Genomic DNA, 18,836 nt, shown 5'->3' on the forward strand with positions numbered 1-18,836 from the left:
TATATATATAAACTTGCATATACAGCGGGTAAAATAAGTATTGAACACGTCAACATTTTTTCTCAGTAAATACACTAGAGGTGCTAATAACATGAAACTTTCACCAGATGTTGTTAACAACCCTAGTGATCCATACATACAAAGAAATCAAACCATAAATGTCCATAAATGTATATGTATGTATATATCACATTTAAATATTACCTTTTGGGACATATAAGATGTTAACAAGGGCCAGATTTGAAGCAACGGCCTTGAGTTTGACATGTGAGCTTGTGTTGTATGGTTTGGAGTAGGTGGCTTTGACAAAAAGACAGGAGACAGATCTGGAAGTGGCACAGCTGAAAATTGTGAGGTTCTCCATGGGAGATGGATAAGATTGGAGATCACAGAAGTACAGCACAGGTTGAACTACTTGGAGATGAAGTTAGAGACCAGACTGAGATGGTTTGGACACGTCCAGGGGAGGAACAGTGTTGGTAGAAGCATGTTAGAGATGCCGCTGCCAGGGAAAAGACACAGAAGAAGGCCGAAGAGGAGACTCACTGGGGTGACCCCTGCCAGAGAGAACAGCCAAAAGCAGAGGAATTCAGAGCCTGAACAGGTGACCAACAAGTGTCAAAGTATTTCTAACAAATCAAGTTTAATTTGGTTTCTTTTGATTTGGCACTGATAAATATTTCACAAGGGGCACCGTTTGACTCGTTTTGAATCCGTCCAACTGTGGCAGTGTTTTATGTTCCCATTCAATTTCTGCTCAGTGAGCAGCAGAAGGTTGGTTCAAAAGAAAAAGAATTACTCAGTTGGAGATGTCTGCTCACTGAAAAGCTCAGAGGAGATAACTTGTTTTCTCTTAACATTTCCTGACAAGTTCAAAAGAGCAAATTCACTTTTTCCCCATATGGACATGTGATGTAGTAATCAGCTGGAGCTGAAATATGGGTAAAAACTGGTTACTAGCACAAGAGTTTACCGTCTGCAGCTTTCTTTCTTATTACCCCACCCCCCACCCCCTCCACTGAGTAGCCTCATTGTAGTAGCTGTTAGGGTCCTAGAAGGGACTGATGCTGTCAGTTCTGAGATCAAGCTGATTAGAAAAACAACTAAAAAACATTTAAATCAAGTTCTACAAAACAAAGACTCAGCATTGGGAAGGTATTTTATCCATAACACAGCTTCAAAAGATAATTGCACATTTCCAATTACAAATACAGAGGAGGGAAAAAAAGGCAATAATTTGTTCATGCTCCTCAGTTAACCAAAGCACCCATCTGCTCCACATATTTATTCCACGGCAAGGTGGAGGAGGTCTCTGTTCACTGAATCTGTTCCTCAAACGTGAGCTTTGTTACTGATGTGACATGCTTCATGTCTCAGTTACATCCTATTTAGTGTGTAGAAGAAGAACACTGTTTTACATTCAGAGCTGAACTTGTGACTCACAGATCCCTAATGCTATTTCAGAGCACAACRAAATTTGATTCACACTATTAAATAGTATGCCAACATTGTATTTTTTTTTTGTAATTTCTAATAGTAACTTTAGAAAGTTTTGTATTTATTTAGGGGAAATTTCAAACCTGTGTTTTGAACTTTCTTAGTATAATACAATAAAGAGTTAACTTTGTTTTTATTTATTTATTGTTCATTCTGTATGGAAGCTAAAAAAGGACATGCTTAGAAATTTATTTTCATTGCTTTTTTTCTTGAGATAAGTTATTTATCTCATCTCTTTGAACCCACAAACATCTGAAGCATAAAAATCATATTTTTCTTCAGAAAATAAAAGCTTGTTTTCTTTAAAATAAGAAATACTTGTGATCAGATGGTGACCTTGAGAACGTCACATGAAAATCATAGCAGCTCTACTTGGCTTTAGTAATGCTATAATTCTAAATGTTTGTTTTTAAGCAGCAAATCCATCAACATTTTTGTGTCCTTAATACATATAAAACATTTATTTAAAAACATGCTTTTTATATGAAGATTTATGGTGAGGAAGTCACAGTATCGCTTGCCAGGCTGCAGTCTTTGTGGAGATCACATGTCTTACCCGTGCAAGATGCCCTAACCCAAGGCCGGTCCTAACCAATTTGGCACGCTAGGCAAGATTTAAGTTTGTGCAATTTTATAAATCTCACTGCCAATTTACATATGTTCACATACCCAATTAAATAGTTTTGTCTTTGATGTGATTTTTTTAAATCTTTGGAAACCAGGTTGTCTGATCAMAATAATTTCTTTGAAACAGAATAGTAGAAGTCTATCTTATACCTGCCAATGTTTGTGGACAGCAATGAGAAACACCTGTTCATGTTGACGAGCAGCTGTGGAGTGAAGCAGTTCTATGGGGTCCAGAGGTGTACCTCCCTAGAAAATTTAGTTAAAGATCAAAACTCTTCATTTTCCAGCCATTTGAAGAACATTTTCCTAAATGTTTGGGATTAATAAAAAAACATAAAATTAGTATTTCATGAAGGTAGAACACTGAAAACTAGATTTTAATCAGAACTTCATCTGAAATCACAACTGAAGAAGTTACCTTCATGAGCTTGAGTGACCAGTGATTATTTTCCAGACTAGATCAACCAAATTAGTTAAATTAAATAGTGTCTCATAAAAAGTTATACAATTATTTTTTACATCCCTCATTTGTGCCCCTTAGATTGATGGCACACTTAGCATTAGCCTATACTGCCTATGCCACGGGCCTGCCCTGGCCTGACCCTAACCCAGCAAAAACGTGAGAAACTCAGAAAAAAAGGCAGGTAAAGAAAATGAATGGATGGATAGAAGATCAAGACTAACTCATCATCGTATTAGGTTTATTCAAAAAAGACACTTTCCATTATGTTCCTCATATGCTGTACATAATATTGAATCTGTAAAGTGAATGAACATTTTTTATTTAACTTTTCTTACATTTCAAACAGTTCATCCACGTTCAGTCCAAGTAAATCAAAAGTGATTATATTTACAGTACATCAAATAATCTAAAAATACCACAGTGTGTTTTCTTATCAGAACAGTCAGCAGCTCACACACCATCCAACGGCTCCTCATCAGACGATAGACAGAGGAAGGCTGGATGAGCAGGTGTTGCTTAAAGGATGTTTGTTTGTCGTTATTTTATTTATGACACACGAATATCATCATCCACACAATAGCCGTTCGTTGCTGCCTTGAGGTTACATCCAAGTTTCTGGCGTCAGCCACGTTGGGAGTCTTTGCATCTGGTTTGCTGTCACAGTTTGCCGTTTTAATTTATGAGCACTGAGAACTTCAGTGTCACGTCAGGAGACGGGAAGAGGACAGAATACAACAGAGGCGTGTCCTTTCCTCTAGTGTCGGTGAGAGACAGATGGCACAGACTTTAAAATGCACATTACATCATGTCTCTTTGCAAACACCTTCCAATATCACACACATTATCCTTTACCCATGCCCTGTTCAAATTATTGCTTCATCAGGCATAAACAGTCAGTGAGTATCATTTTAACTCTACAAAATCTCTTAATTTTCCACCAATAAACACTAAAGATACACAGATTAAAGTCTATGTTACATGTTACTCTACCACACACGTTTATATATAAAGGTCTAATTTCTCACTGGTATCAGAGAATATTCACAATACAAAAAGTTTTATTGTAGCGTTGACATTCAGCTTAAACTCATGAAATGAAACTCTCCCAAATCTGAAAGAATTATCCACATCACTGGGTTTAAAGGCTCCACTCACATTAGAGTGGTGGATCTTTCATCGCATTAATATGTTTGCGAAGGTATCCCCGCCTTGAACAGGGGGCTTTGTCTCCGTCTCTGTGCCCGTAAACCAGATTGGCCGTGTTTGAATGAGAATCCCCCGGACCAGTTGGCATGCAGTCTATAGGCCYGTCCTCTTCGCCTTTCACTCGTTGGTTCTCCGCTCACATATCTGAAGATAGCAGCTCTTCTGCGGCTCCTAGAGACGGATTGTGACAGGGGACGAGGGGAAGGGGGCTGCCAAACAGATCCAGGGATGAGCTAGGAGAAATTTCCAAAGGAGGCTGTGGAGAGAAGAGAGAAGAAAAAGAGAAAAGCAAGATCAGGATTCACATAGAAACAAATAGGAGAGGTTTAAGTGCGGTAGGAAAAAAAAGTGCAAGTCCAAATATCGGCACATTAACAAAACAAGTTCCATAAGTCATCATTTAGATTTAAATACCTCATAAAAAACAGGAAGATTAATTGCGCCTGTGTCTGTCTTGATCAGTTTGTAGCGTTAGCAAAACATCATGAATGAATCAGAATAGGGCTGCACGATATATTGTTTGAATGTCATCATCGCGATGTATGTGTGTGTGTGTGTGTGTGTGCAATAGTCACATGGCAGGTCCTGTGATGTAGAAGGTAAATAAAGTCAATGTGTAAACCATAAATTACTAAACAGCTTTTATTTTCAGGAGAACTGTTGTYAATGAATTCTCAAGCTGTGGAGGAGGACGACTAGGGTTCTGATGAAAACAACTTGTGAGATCTCACAATGATGCATGCGATTGTGCATAATGTCATGAAAACAGTCATAAATCTGGTGTATATCATCTTTATTTCACCATCAAGATCTCTTTTCCAAGGTTTACCTGGCGTAGAGGTCAGCAACATAAAAAGACTAATCTAAACAATAATATATACTACAGTGTTATGTCCACTTAAACAATTTTTGAATTCAAAGTGCAAACCGAAGCATAATAATGACCTTAACAGTGACTAAAACACCATGGTTGAGAAAATACAAACAGGTATTGATTAAAGTATAGGATACTGATCAAATGTCTTACTAACTCTTATCTTTTAAGATTGAACGGAAGAATCTAAAAGTGACGAGTCCGTCTGTAGGGTGTGTCTCACATCAACTCGTTTTGAGACTGTCTCTTTAAATTCAAATGAGGCGCTTCACACTCCACCCCCTCCAGCTTCTAGACCAGTCCATTCCAGTTTGATAAAGGGATTTATGACTATTTAGTGGCGCAGAAACATTTTATTTATGAATTGATTAAAATATTATGTCAGCAACGTAAGACTTATCGATAGAATTAAGAAGACAGACTTTATTTGGTAGTCTCAAATACTGTGATGTAATAGTTTAGAAAACGTCATATGGCTCTTTTTCACTTGGGCCTCTACAGCACAGAAAGACTTGGCTGAACTCTGTTCAGCATGGTTCGGGTGGTTTTCCAGCAAAAGCTTTAGTAGGTGAGTTCATCATACAGTTGGGYCAAAAATTGACACAACACGCATTGCCCCTGTTAAACATAGTAGAGGAAGACCTCGAAAACATATACGCAACACAACAATGGAGGACATGATAATGGAAGATCAGGTTCTTGGTGTAGCTCTTGTRACCCAACCAATGACTTCACCCCCAAACCTATCAGTGATTGAAAGTCTTCTGATGTTGTGTTTTCAGGCCAGCACGGTACACTTGGAACCACAGCAAAGTATATTCTGAAAAAGAAGCTGGTTCCACGAATCCTAGTGGAAAAGCCTTGGAACCGTAGAAAGCCAAGTTGAACCATGCTGTAGATGCGCCAGTGGCAAACGGGCAATAAAAAGTAGAGAAAACTAAATGGGTTGATATGACCAAAACTAAATATAAAACTATCTACGCAGAAACGGGAAAGACCCAATTTAAATTTTCTGCACTCCTAGAGACTCCAAATACACAACAAAATGCATTTAATGGCTAAAAAATGTGTGGATTTTGAATGATACAGTATGTCCCCTTTAAAACTAGGTATAAAAGATGGGGGGTGCCTCATTTTAGAATTGATGAATGAAATCTGGTTTTCACGGATTAATTTTAGGTAATTGTGTTTGCACGTGTGTGGACTAGAGGATTGTACATTTTTTAAATGAGGTTTTGATCTTCGTACCCAAAGGTGTGCCAGAATAAAAAAGGATGGTGTTAACAAGCAGAGTTTGTTCTAAAAAGAAAAAAAAGACATATTTCTTTCATTCTTTGTCATTTATATTCATTCTCATTCATATTCTAATTCACATCTACAGCTCAGCTCGACTGAAGCTCAGAGAGGACCGGCAACGTCTCACAAGAGTTTCAGAGCTAAAAGGTTACAGAGACAGTCTCCCACTGCAATCAAAGCACCACATGGCTCTCTTCCTGAAGGGTATCACTGAGATTCATATTTCAACATCATTAGTTTGTTCTGATTAGCTGAGATTTTTCTACCCTTTTTTTTTTTTGCACATGGCAGATGGTTTTACGTGAAGACACAAGACTGACTTTGATGAAAATTTGATATGTTGATGTGGGAAAAGGTGCTGACAGTTTGCTACAAAGATAAACCAGCAACAGAAGCAGACACAGGAAGGCAGCTTTCTTGCTTTGCTCTGATCTGAACCCTCTTTCCCAAAACTTTCCAGATGTTACAATTCTTGAACGGTTCTTCCTTCCCTCTGAGAGCTGTAGCTCTGGGCTACGGAAGACTTCAACCTTACCCATCATCGACTGACTGAAATAAAAGAACCTAGCTCTCTGAAACACAACGTCTAAAAATACAAATACAATGCTTGGGCATGAAAAAAAAGGCAAAGGCGTTCCACATCCATGACAAGGTTATCTACAAGAAAAGATAAACATAACCCTCCTGCAGTATTAGTTGGGTGTATATATATAGGCTTCACGTTCAACTTCGAGGCTTTGATGGAAACTCACTCTTTCAAATGTTAGTCACTATTTCTCAAGATTCAAAGGAGTTGTACAAAGTTTGCTGTGGATTTTAGGAGTGACAGGGCAGACTGATTTATAACCCAAAGATTAATCCCTTTAAAATATAAGAAAATAGCTATAAACGCACAAATGTTTAATTAAAACTTGAATTCCAGAGTCACCATGATAAAGAAAGTAAAAACAAAAGGCTTTTTTTATGATCAAAAAACCTTAGAAACAATTATTTGCTTTTTATTTATTAAAGGTGCCAATGCATAAGCACTAAGGTACCCTGATGACTTTTATTATTCCATTTCCATCACAATTCTTAATATACAGCTCTCACAGTGCACCCAGAAATTGTGAAAAAATGCGAACAATATGTGGTCCAGAAAAGGCCTACAGCGCATAAATTTTAGGTGACATCATAATGTGGTAAGAACCAAACAAAAGCACACAAGAGCTAAACATTTAGCAGCTAAACGCCACAATGTACTGTTAGAAGGTGGAAATGCTGTGCTAGATTGGGCACAGGGCATGCATTAATATTGAAATATATGGTTTTCCTTTTTATGGAATTGAATTTACGTTAATACTTATGTTACAAAATTTGTAAATTATTGTTCTTAAGAATTTAGTTTGAAAACTCATGAAAAAGCATGGGAGAAGAAAAAAACTGATGTTCTTTATTACTGACTACAGGCCTACTGTACTTCTGGTTTCCACAATATCATAGTAGTTTGCTGGGATTACAGTAAACTACTGGTAGTTAGGTTCCATGAAAAAGTCCACAAACTATGAAATGCAACTTTGCGGGGCTTCACTGTATTGACCGTTTTGGTAGACGTAGATGAACGAGAAATGGTAAATGGCTTGAACTATAGCATTCTAAGTCCCCATGGACTCCAAAGCACTTTACACTTCAATCATGCACCCAATCACACACATTCACACACTGATGGTGGTAGCTACAATGTGGCCATAGCTGCTCTRGTGCAAACCGAGTGAGGCGAATTAAATAAAGTTAGCAAAGACTGTGATGGACAATTAAAATTTTTGGCAAAACAAGCGAGAAATCCTATACATGTTTGAAGCTCTGCAGCTTAGAAATACTTCACATTACAAACATCATTCAGATTTTAAACAGATCACAAAGAGTTCAGCCTTATGTGACCAGACTGGTATTTCAATATATTGAATCGCTGTTACACAACTGCAGTTGACTGTGTAAAGACAATTGTTAGTAACTGTCAGTAGGCCTGATCATTGATCATGATTAAAAGCACTTTCGTTCATATTTGTCTTGTTTTAGGATGTAGGACCCAAGAATAAAGACTGACACAAGGAACCCAAAGAAATAACTCAAATTTATTACTGGTTCCCTACCAGACAGGGCATAGGCATGGCACCTGCGATATTCGCGCCCAATGATGGGTCCCCAGAGATTTTAGAATCTCCTTTTGCCAGTTACTGGTGGATGGTGACTTGTCTGCTCCATTTACAAGTATTTGTCAACTTGTCATCCACCAGGGGTTTTAAGTCAGAGTTTTCCATCTCCTCACATGAGGCACAAGGAAGTTATGAACAAACAGGAAGAACCGTCAATAAAATCAACTAAAAAACGAGACAAACTACAAAATACTGATGGAACTAAAATTGAATTTGAATAGAATGGGTAAAAAAGTGAGTTTGAGGTGTAACTGTGTGACAGACTGACTACGGGGAAGTACTGGAGGAAGAGGAAGGTGGCACAGAGAAACACAGGGGAACCAACAAACTGAAAACAAGAGGACGAAACAATAAACCACAGAAACAAAAACTATTCTAAATAGCAATGACAAGAACAACCAAAAACAAACCACAGATTGTGACCATCTTAAATTAGCTCTGACAGAAATTCATTACGCTGGCACTTTGTTTGGGGTCACTTGGGTTTGTAAAAGCCAGAAAGAAATCTCATCACACTTCCAGCTCAGGGTCAAATTATTCATCTTCCCCATTTTTTTATCCATTCAGGATCAATTCAAATCATGTTGCATTCACTGGATTTCAAGAGGGAAATCAAAGCTTTTCACAACAAATTCTTATCAGTGTAGCTCAGTGTCTTGGTACAGAGATGAGCTGATAATACTCTACCCGTACTCTGGATAATATATGTTATGCCTCGAATTTGCAATTTTGCATTGATTTTGTTTTTCAGACAAAAGTTAGGAGAAAAAAAACTACACTTCCTTCAAAGGGAATGTGAAAACCTCAGAAGGTTCGGAAAACTTTCAAACCGAACAGTAAGCCCTATCCATAAAGTGTGTTTCTTGTCTCTTATATTGTTTATTTTAACAAAAGAATCAGGCATTTGTCAAAGAAGAGCTGCAGGTAGTGCTTTATTGCTTKTAAAAGTGTAAGAATCACCAAAGAGGGCATTTTCCACTTTCTCCCGTGATGTGAATAATGTGAAAGCCTTGTAACGCTGTCACGGCTCCAATCAGACACAAACTCACATGAGGTTTCAGCTGCGTCTCTTGTCTTTTCATCCTCTTCAAAAATTTATTGCAAGATCAATATTCAATTTTTGGTAAATCCATTGGAGATGTATCAGGCCTGACAGGTGGTGTGACTGCTCTACTTAATCACTCCAGAACTGTAGGCATATTAGATGAATTGTTCAGGGAGAACAAAGTTTGCTGGTGTGTGTGTGTGTGTGTGTGTGTGTGTGTGCGTGTGTGTGTGCGTGCGTGCGTGCGGAGAATTGTGTGCAAAGCCTCTCAGTGCGCAAGCTTCTGTTTGTCTGTCTCTGTTTTTTCTTGCCTTATGCTCTTATCCTTTCATTTYACCATGACTGAGCCTCTCCACACTATTCAACACGGAGTCAACAGCCAAAATAGATATTTCTGTCCTGCTACCCATAAAAAAAATCCTACACCAAATTAATTTTTTTCTCTACTTAGTCTCGCCAGGTGTAAAGTCTTACACTTATGTTAGCATCTTTGCGAGACTCTGCTCAGCAAAGAACCTGAAAAATCTATATGTAGAAAAAAAAATCACATTGTCTGTCTAAGATATTTTAATTTGAAATTCCTGAAATGAAAAGTAAGAAAACTGAGTAAATCACAGACGTATAAATAGTTTGTCACAGTAAAAGTTKTACCCATGATTAAATAAAGCTAAAATCCATGAAAAGTGTCGCCGGGTGGAGCAGCACAGTTGTCTCACAGAATGAAGGTCCCGTATTGAGGCCTTTCTGTTTCGAGTTTGAATGTCCTCTTCAGGCATGTGTGAGTTTTCTAWGAGTACCCCCGTCCTCTCACTGTCAAAAAACATGCATTTTAGCTGAACTGGTTAATCAAAACTGGTCCTACATGTGAGTGTGTGTTAAGGGCCCAGTATACTTGATCTGAAGCTGAACAGTCGATGCACGGTAACCTGGTTGTTCAGTGTTTGTTTTTGCACAATCCTTTTGTAGCCCCTGAGACACACTGTGCCGAACTCCTGGCAAACCCCTCCTTCTTTGGTATAAACTGCAGAAAATTTCTTCCTGCTGGAGTCTATATTGCAGTAAACTAAGAAAGTAGAGCACATCACCTTCAAAATACTTCTGTTAGTTTATAAATCACTGAATGGTTTAACACAAAATATGACAAATATTTGTCATCGTATCAACCTTCCAGACTGCTCAGGTTTTCTGGTTCAAGTCTACTACTGTATATCCCCCGAATCAAAACCAAACATGGAAGCAGAATTCAGTTTTTATGTTCTACTGATCCAGAACAGACTCCAGAAAGCTGTAAGAATGAAAAAACCTTGAGTTCTTTTAAATCAAGGTTAAAAACTCATTTGTTCAGAGTTGCTTTTGACCCTTCTGTTTAAAATATGAACTGAAACATCATTAATTTTAGTATGTGGTTCAGCTTTTCTTTCCTTTCCTTTATTATGCCACATCATGTAAAGCACACTAACTTGTCTTATTGCTGAAATGTGCTATTTAAATAAACTTGCTTCAGTTCAWTGGAAGTCCCAACAACGTGGGTTAGGTGGATGGGGCAATGGAACTTTGGGAACAGGACAAGAAGAGAAAATTTAAAAGATAATTCAATGATGACTAACAAATTTAAAGAGTGTTTTTGCTTAAAATGCCTATTCCTAATTTATATTCAGTGTCAATAAACGTAAAGCCTAGTTATAAAGTTGTAGCAAACTGTTTTTCATCTTTCGGCTAAGAAAGTACCTTTGCCCACTCACTGCTTTATCGCCACCTCTTCCACCTCTTGATTCTCATTTAGTAAAAAAGTGAAGCATCAACATTTTTTTTCCTCACACTTGTCCCATACCTTTATTACCTCCCAATTTCCCTCCAACTCGGTGAAAATCAGGTGTTACGCAAGGCCACCCAATTAGCCTGCCCTTAAAGCTTAAAGTCAGAGCCTCACAAACTGGGAAATTACATTTGCTCTGCCCAGTTAATGAAGGTGTCCAATCAGCAATTTAATTCTGTCTCATTACCTATTGGTTGCTTCGCACCTCTGAGTTTAATTCGGTTCAACATGCTCGATTGATTTGAAGGTCAACAAAAGCCCTTCTTTCACTGTGTGCTGCGGGGTTCAAAAGTTTGGAGACAACTCAATTAAACTGAAAGGTTAGGAGTGAAATTTGGAAAGGAAAATAAAGACTAAAAAATGCACCTAAATGTTATGCTTGCGTAAAGGCTCAGACAGTATTTTTTATTTCTATAGTCATATAAATCAGATTTTCAATTTGCTGCTATTTGCTGATTATAAGAGCTGAAAATGGATTCACATCACAACCACCAGAGATTTTTATGGACTTAAATTGTAGGAATTAATCTTTTTTTTTACATTTTTTTTTCTGTCAACAGGGTTACTCAAAAACTCCAATGGATTTGCATGAATCTTATGCATGACTGACGTTACAAGCGTTTGCTCTTTGAAATCACCCTGGATCTGGATTCTTTGCAGCCATCTGTAGTCCTAGAGTTGCTCATTTAACAAAATGTTCGGCTGTGCATTAGGGACTCACCTCAAAGCAGGCTGTAGCAGACTGGATTATGCAGAAAATCAAAAGGTAAGAGAATTAGCAGCATCAGTGATCARAAAGTGAGACAGTGAACTTGTTATTGAGGAAAAACTGAATTCATTTAGAGTACTTGTCTGAATTAAGCTTGCAATTAAAATAATTGAAGAATGAATTCGGGATGATCAGTTAATGGTCAATAAACTGCAATAATTTTGAACAGAACATACAGGAGTGTTGCTGTCCTTCATGTCAAGACATAGTGGGCAGAAAGCAAATTTAAGGAATGTTCCTTTTAAGTTCCTTTTTTTAGCCCAGACAACTCTAACTAATACAGAATGAAGCATTCAGAGAAAATAGTGTTGTAACTTTTGTCATGGTGGCAGAAAACTTTCTGCCCTTTTCAGCCCACTGAAACTTTTGATGACTGATTAAAAGCACATTTGAAACTACTAAAGCTTTAATCTTGTAGTTCATCTTAAAATTTACAGAGCCCTTTTCATTCGAGGCATGCACTCGGCTAAGATGTTGCATCAACTCAATTTAGGCCAGGGATTATAGTCCCCACAGCAGTGTGTCCTGGCATTTACCTCTGAACACAACATTATGATCAAAAACAGAGTAGATGCCGTCATTAAATATGAATTTTTATGGACATAATGATGTTGCAGAGTTTAAAATATGGCTTTACAGAGCTTGGATTTTACATGAAGTGTTTGATCAGGAAGTATGTATTAATAATCCCGATGTTTGAAGGTTGTAAAGGTGGAACATAAACAAGGTCCTGGGGAAAAAAAACTGGAACTAAGATCAAAGCAATATAGAGAAAGGAAAATTGCTTTACTTTGATGACTCATGGCCATTCATGCATACACCTACGCACACAAACACACACAAAAAACAACAATAAAGATTCAGCCTAACACAAAAGATTCATTTACAGGAAAATAAGGCACATGAAACAAATCCAGGTGGGTCGAGGCAGTTTACCGACAGCCGGGTAATGAAAGTGGTCAATGAAGTCATCGTTCAGAGGCAGAGCAGCAAATCAAGAGCTCTTATTGATAAAACCACAAAGCCACGACAATTGAGCTTTGATGTCTAACTCCACGTATGTCTCAGCAGGCACGCGTGAGCTCAGACTGCCTGCCCCAAATTTGACTTGTATTTGTTTGACTTTCTTGTTCCCTCATTCACTCAAAAGCTTTCACACGCACACACACACAAATAAGCAAAGGGTGGCAGGAATACAAAGCAACATGGCCACTCACCTCTGCTAAGGAGCTGCAAGTTGCGAACCTCCTCTCTGACCTGCAGCTGGAGGACCTGTTGGAGCACCTCCTGCCTCAGAGTGTCCTGGACTATTCCCATCCTCTCTAGCTTTTCTCCATTCAAACGCAGCAACGCCCGTCCTGCCAAGGGGACGAATGGATTGGTTAAGTTCCACATAGGGCAAATTGATCCAAACAGCTAACCAAAAACGTCAAATGAAGCACTTTGTTCAGCACCTGAAACTTGATCTAAACTAGTCAACAAGCTAACGATGCCAGTAATTCAAGGCTCTAGAAATGCTTGTATTGGAAGTAGGAGAGGTTGTGCTATTAATGACCCCCAATAAATCAAGGAAATTGTATCAAATGGGCAGAAAAAAGAAAATAATCAAAGTTGTGCTCTAGTCAAAGTCTAGACCACAACAGGGTTAAAATGATACGGAGGCCTTAACAAAGCTGTGCCCAGTTAAATATCCAAGAGCAGCATTGGGGGAAAAAATCAGCTAAAATTTCCTCTCAGCTACGTGGGAGACTGATACAGTCAGACAAGAGATGATAACTTTCCGTTAGTACTAGTTAAAGGAACTTCATAGGTACTGTTTTGAACTGGAGGGTGAAATTCCCCACCCTCAGTGGACTTTTGTATTTTTGTAACAATTGCAAGAGTTCAATAAAATTGTTCCTTTTGCTGTTCTTAATTAAACAAAAAATTGTTTAATAACAGTGGCTCAGTAGGTAGAGCTGATGCCTCTCAGCAAGAAGGTCGCTGGATCGGATCCCGGCTCAGGGACCTTTCAGAGTAGAGTTTGTGTGTTCTCTCCGTGAAAGCATGGGTTTAATCCAGCTTCCTCCCACAGACAAAAAACATAACTGTTAGGTTAATTGGTAACTCTAAATTGTCCCTAGGTGTGAGTGAGAGAGTGAATGGTTGTTTGTCTCTATGTGTGGCCCTGTGATGGACTTGTGACCTGTCCAGGGTGTACCCCGCCTGGATAGGACTGTGACCCTGAAAGGAAGAAGCAGGTATAGATACTGGATGGATGTCTAATAACTTCTTAAAATAGATTTTTTTGCAACTTTAACCGCTCAAGCCCCAAGGGGTTTTCTTTAATTTTTTTCTCAAAATACCATGCTGAAATGTAATTGATTGTATCTCAGTAATTACAAACTCTACTTAAATAATCCTGGTATCAAAATAAAGCTAACACGTGGAAGATTTCTTCAGAAGTGTAAGTATTAAAACAGCTGCTATGGTTTTAGAGATATTGGGGATAGAACATGACTTTAAAAAAATCACTCTCACTACAGGTGAGAATAGTTTTTTTCATTAGATAATATATAACTTATTTAAAACCATAATGAATCAGGCTAAAAGCTCTTGGAAACAATCCGCTTGTGGACATTATCTGTGCAAAGATTCATGCTGCTAAAATTACCTGGAGCAAAGTTACAGAGGTTTTAATGAAGAAATAATTTTGCGTTTTGTCATTCTGCACAGGACAGACCATGATGGTAACATTAAYAAAAGTTAAGAAATCTTAAGTTTTTTCATCCAGAAATTATTTATTTTTTCTTACCTGCCTGAAGACTTGTTATTGAATATTTGTTCTTTTAAAAAATTATCCAAACATTTATTTGTCGCCATGTGTATTATATAAAATAACGAGAAATTATATTTGACTTCAGTTGGATCATATTCACTCAAATCGAAATCAAGTAAAATAAAACTTTCAACACACTTTACAACATATTTAGGTATCTACTGTGACTTCCTTTGAAAAAATAATGTCAAAAAAGTTTCCTTTACAGATTTGCTGTATTGTATTTACAGATTTCCAATGATGCCATTTTGTACAGTTTGTTTACTTTCCATGAGCTTTTAGCCAAGATTCTTAGCTTTCTACTGATACCAAACATGTCAAGTTTCAACTTACAGATCTTAAGTTAATGAAGTTAAAAGAAATAGAAAATGGAAAAAGTTGTTTTGCCTCCGGTACCAGGGGGCACGGGGTTCAAGAGATTAAAGTTCAACATTTTATGCTGTGGAAACAACGTGTTGTAACTGTGACACATCCTATGATTACACAACGCTTTTATACAGATATTTTATACAAACATACAGAAAAACTTTATTGGGTACACCTTGCTAGTTCTGAGTTTGACTCTTTTTGTTTTTAGAACTGCCTTATTCGTTCACGTCATGCATTCATTCCTCTGAGATTTTCATAAGAATTGACATGACAGCATCACACAGTCGCTGCAGATTTGTTAGCTTCACATCCATGTTGTGTTCATAACTTTTCTATAAAAAACCCCAAGGATCTGAACTATCCCTTTAACTGATGTCTCAAATTCATTTACAGTGATAAATTTGAAGCAACTTGGCATAATGCTACCATAGGTTAAATATGCATTGCATAAATAGTGCATTTAAATGCAGAGCTGTGCTCAAATAGACCTCCCCCACCGCCACTACCTCATTTTAAGGATTATAAAACACATTAAATCTCACCAGGTTTCAAACACTAATGGGAAAAAATACATTTTGGTTTGCTATCAGGAAGTCTGTATACAGTTTGTTTAAGAAAATCCCAAGTATTTACTTGGCATTTCTAATGTCAGGATGCAGTAATTTATAATTGCTTGTAGTTTTTACCCATAATCGGTTCAGGAGTTAATGTCCCAGTGAGCCCTGCAGCTGCCTGTTAGTCACCACTTGTTTTCTGTGGTGACGTTTTACTACAGAAGTTTGGCAATTAACCCTCAGGACACACACACATTTACCATACCATTAGCCACAGTAAACAGTCTTTAAGCTGCACTCACACAAACACGGGTAGGAAAAAGCTGCAGGCACAGACAGATATTATGGCTGGGAGAGTTACTGTGTGTCCTTCAGTGGYGCAGAAACATTAGGAATCCATCATACCTGCAGCAGCTCTGTACGACACCCAAAACATAATTAGACTCATTACTCACRCAGCTCCGTGTCCATATTGTTCTTTTCATTCCAGTTTCCTTCTTCTGAACATCAGAACATTCTCTACCTGTACAGCGTTTCGTTTTATTTTATCTGCATTTTAAGCATGTWTTGTTGAGCAGAATTATTGCGGATTCTATGTGTGTACTTCATATAASTGGCAAGAAGTCTTGCTATTTATTTCTCTCTGTCTTTTGCTCGCTCACACATGATTAACTCTGTTTATTGGTCTCTATAAGTCTAACCTGAGCAGCTAGTCTGGGCGCTGAGTGCAACAGCAGAGACAAAGAGGAATGAAACTGAGGTAAAGCAAGGAAAGGAAAATAAAACGACCCGCTTGATTTGATCTTCGAGTCGATTAAATACAAAAAYGAAATAAATTGAACAGAGAGACAAAAGTCATATTTCATGAGAAATGGGTTTAAGTCAGAGCCCAAAAACAAATTTAATGGGGTTGTAGCTGACTCCAAGTGCTACACAGTGTGTGAGATCTTTGCCTAARACTGCAGTCAGTGCTGCTTGTCTGTTAGCAAAATATCTSTAATTACTTAATGAGTTTTATTGAAACTCACGGAAAGACACCATTGGATCAACAGCTACAATGGATTCTGTTTGGGAGTCAGTCGATTTGAAGATGGCCAACATTGTCCAACACAAAAAATGGCTGACGCAATCAGTTTTACAGACATTTAGCTAAATTTTGACGTGTTAGTGGCTGATAGTCATCTGCAACATAATGTGCATGATTGCGTAAATGCTGCAGCAGTATGGCTTTATTAGTTTAAGGGATAATTTCAGTGAAAATGGTTAAGTTTGAATAAAGGGACATACAGAGTAAGGAAAATTATTTTAAAAAGCAACAACTTCTGTAATCTTTTATTTTATTTTTTCAGTGTCCCAGTTATTGCAGATATTATATGAGGCTTTCAAAGGAACTAGACAAGGTAAATGCATCAAGCTGCGCTTATTTTTAATCCAKACAATAGTTACCTCTAATGGGATGTGGCTCCACTCTGACAAGCGAATTATTGTTCATAATAGCTGAATGATTGGTGTGGTTACGCCTTTGTTCGCTCACGCTGCTTAAAGGAGGAATATTTGCCTCTCTTTGGCTGTCTGGGTGCACTCTCCTTTGAGCAAACAGCCCGTCTCACTGGACAAAGCAGCAATAATTTTGTTTACTTTACATCTCCAGTATTCTGTTTTTTGCACAAYATCGCTTGTTTCCTTGTGTGCTCGTGCAAACGTCTCCTGCTCGTCTCCACAAAAGCCCCCCTCGTTTGTTCTCGCCAACAGCTGCACCAATGTGTCCTAGAAACCCCATGCCCTGCCCTTGCTCTGTGAATGTGTGTGTGTGTGTGTGTGTGTGTGTGTGTGTGTGTGTGTGTGTGTGTGTGTGTGTGCACAAATGAGACACAGCAGATGAATAGAGCTCAGATCAATTCCCTTCAGACAGACCTAATGCAGCTTCTAATAATTGCCTGAAGATAGGGAAAGTACGCAGTCAAAGGGAGAAAAGAGACACACACAAAAACAAGAGCTTTTTGCAGTAGAGATCACTTCTTCTCAATTGGCTTCAAAGTAAATTGCTTATTAATGATGTCTGTGGGCAAAGGGGAGGCAATTCTACCTTGGCTAGGACAATGATGACTATTAAAACGGTCTGAAAGGCAATCCAAAAGAGAGGATGGTAAAGACTTCCTAGTAAAAAACAAATCTTAGGTTTAATCTTCAGCTCATGCWTGAAAGCCTAACATCTTCTTCTTCTTTTGGCTGTTCCCTCTGCAGGAGTCACCGCAGGGAGTCATCCTCCTCACTCCAACTAAATACCTCTGCTAAAGTTTGCTGGGGTAGTAGATGAGAGTGATCAATTTTATTGTTAACTATTTGCAGTTAACTCGGTCTGTTTGTAAAATATCTCATTGTCCACAAGACAGATTTGATTAAAGCTTTCTGGAATTAGTCAATAGATGCTCCYCTACAACTGACCCAGCTGAAGCAGGTCTTCACAACCAACTCACCTGAGGAAACACAAGAGTGGTTATAATTCGGATAGTTTTGTAAATATTCTGTTGAAATTGGTTGTAGTGTGGCTAAAAAAAAGARTCACAACTCATATGTTAAGTGCTGCTCATTGTGTGATATATTTGCTTAAAAGTTTAGCAGTAACTTTTGGAGTCAGCCTTATGGTCTGTTAGCAAAATTACGAAATTGTTGTTTTTTTATTTTTATCATTATTTAATTTTTTAATTATTATTCCTTTATTTTATTTACTGGAGAGAAAACTCACTGAGATTAAAAATCTCATTTTTAAGCGTGCCCTGGCCTGGTGTTCAGGTTTTAATGAAACTTACAGAAAAAAGTCAATSCAATTAAAGATGGCTTCCACAGCTAATTGAAGTTTGCAAATTCAAACATGGGTATAACTCAGTCATTTTTACAAATGTTGTGCCAAAGTTTGATGTGGTCATAGCTGAGGGTCATACTCACAGTGCATGAGTTCAGATATATACATATATTTATCGAGGTTTGGCCAAAAGAGCCGCAACTCTGTCATTTGTCAACATAAAAGGATGCTAGTTTGAAACTTTAATTATTGGCTGTTTTTACGTTATCAGCCGCAAAATACAAAACCTTAAACAGCAGAATTAAGCTTTTTATACAAATGTTGGCAGCTTGTTCCACTGTGCCATGACAAAAAGACAGAGAGATTCATTTATTTTGGGGTCTCCGAACAAACTTGGTGCAGACACAGAATCCAGTAAATGTATTCTTACTGAAGGTACCTAAATTTTGTTTTAAGACGTGTATGTGTGTATTGTGTTTCAACAAGTTATATACTATGTATATA

The 18,836-nt window shown here is 37.9% G+C and overlaps 1 protein-coding gene across 1 annotated transcript in view; it reads right to left on the bottom strand.

The window, feature by feature from the left end:
* Positions 1 to 2,808: 2,808 nt before the first annotated feature.
* The window catches only part of samd10b (sterile alpha motif domain containing 10b), a 68,527-nt gene continuing 52,499 nt past the window's right edge, over positions 2,809 to 18,836 (bottom strand). Inside the window, exons 4-5 of the mRNA XM_014017039.1 lie at positions 13,006 to 13,146; positions 2,809 to 4,049 (exon numbers count right to left, since the gene is read on the bottom strand). Of these exons, the coding sequence (XP_013872493.1) occupies positions 4,027 to 4,049; positions 13,006 to 13,146 (164 nt within the window). The 3' untranslated portion in view covers positions 2,809 to 4,026. The remainder of the gene's footprint in view (positions 4,050 to 13,005; positions 13,147 to 18,836) is intronic.

The sequence above is a fragment of the Austrofundulus limnaeus genome, unplaced genomic scaffold (genome assembly GCF_001266775.1).
Source record: "Austrofundulus limnaeus strain Quisiro unplaced genomic scaffold, Austrofundulus_limnaeus-1.0 Scaffold3, whole genome shotgun sequence".
Taxonomy (NCBI): domain Eukaryota; kingdom Metazoa; phylum Chordata; class Actinopteri; order Cyprinodontiformes; family Rivulidae; genus Austrofundulus; species Austrofundulus limnaeus.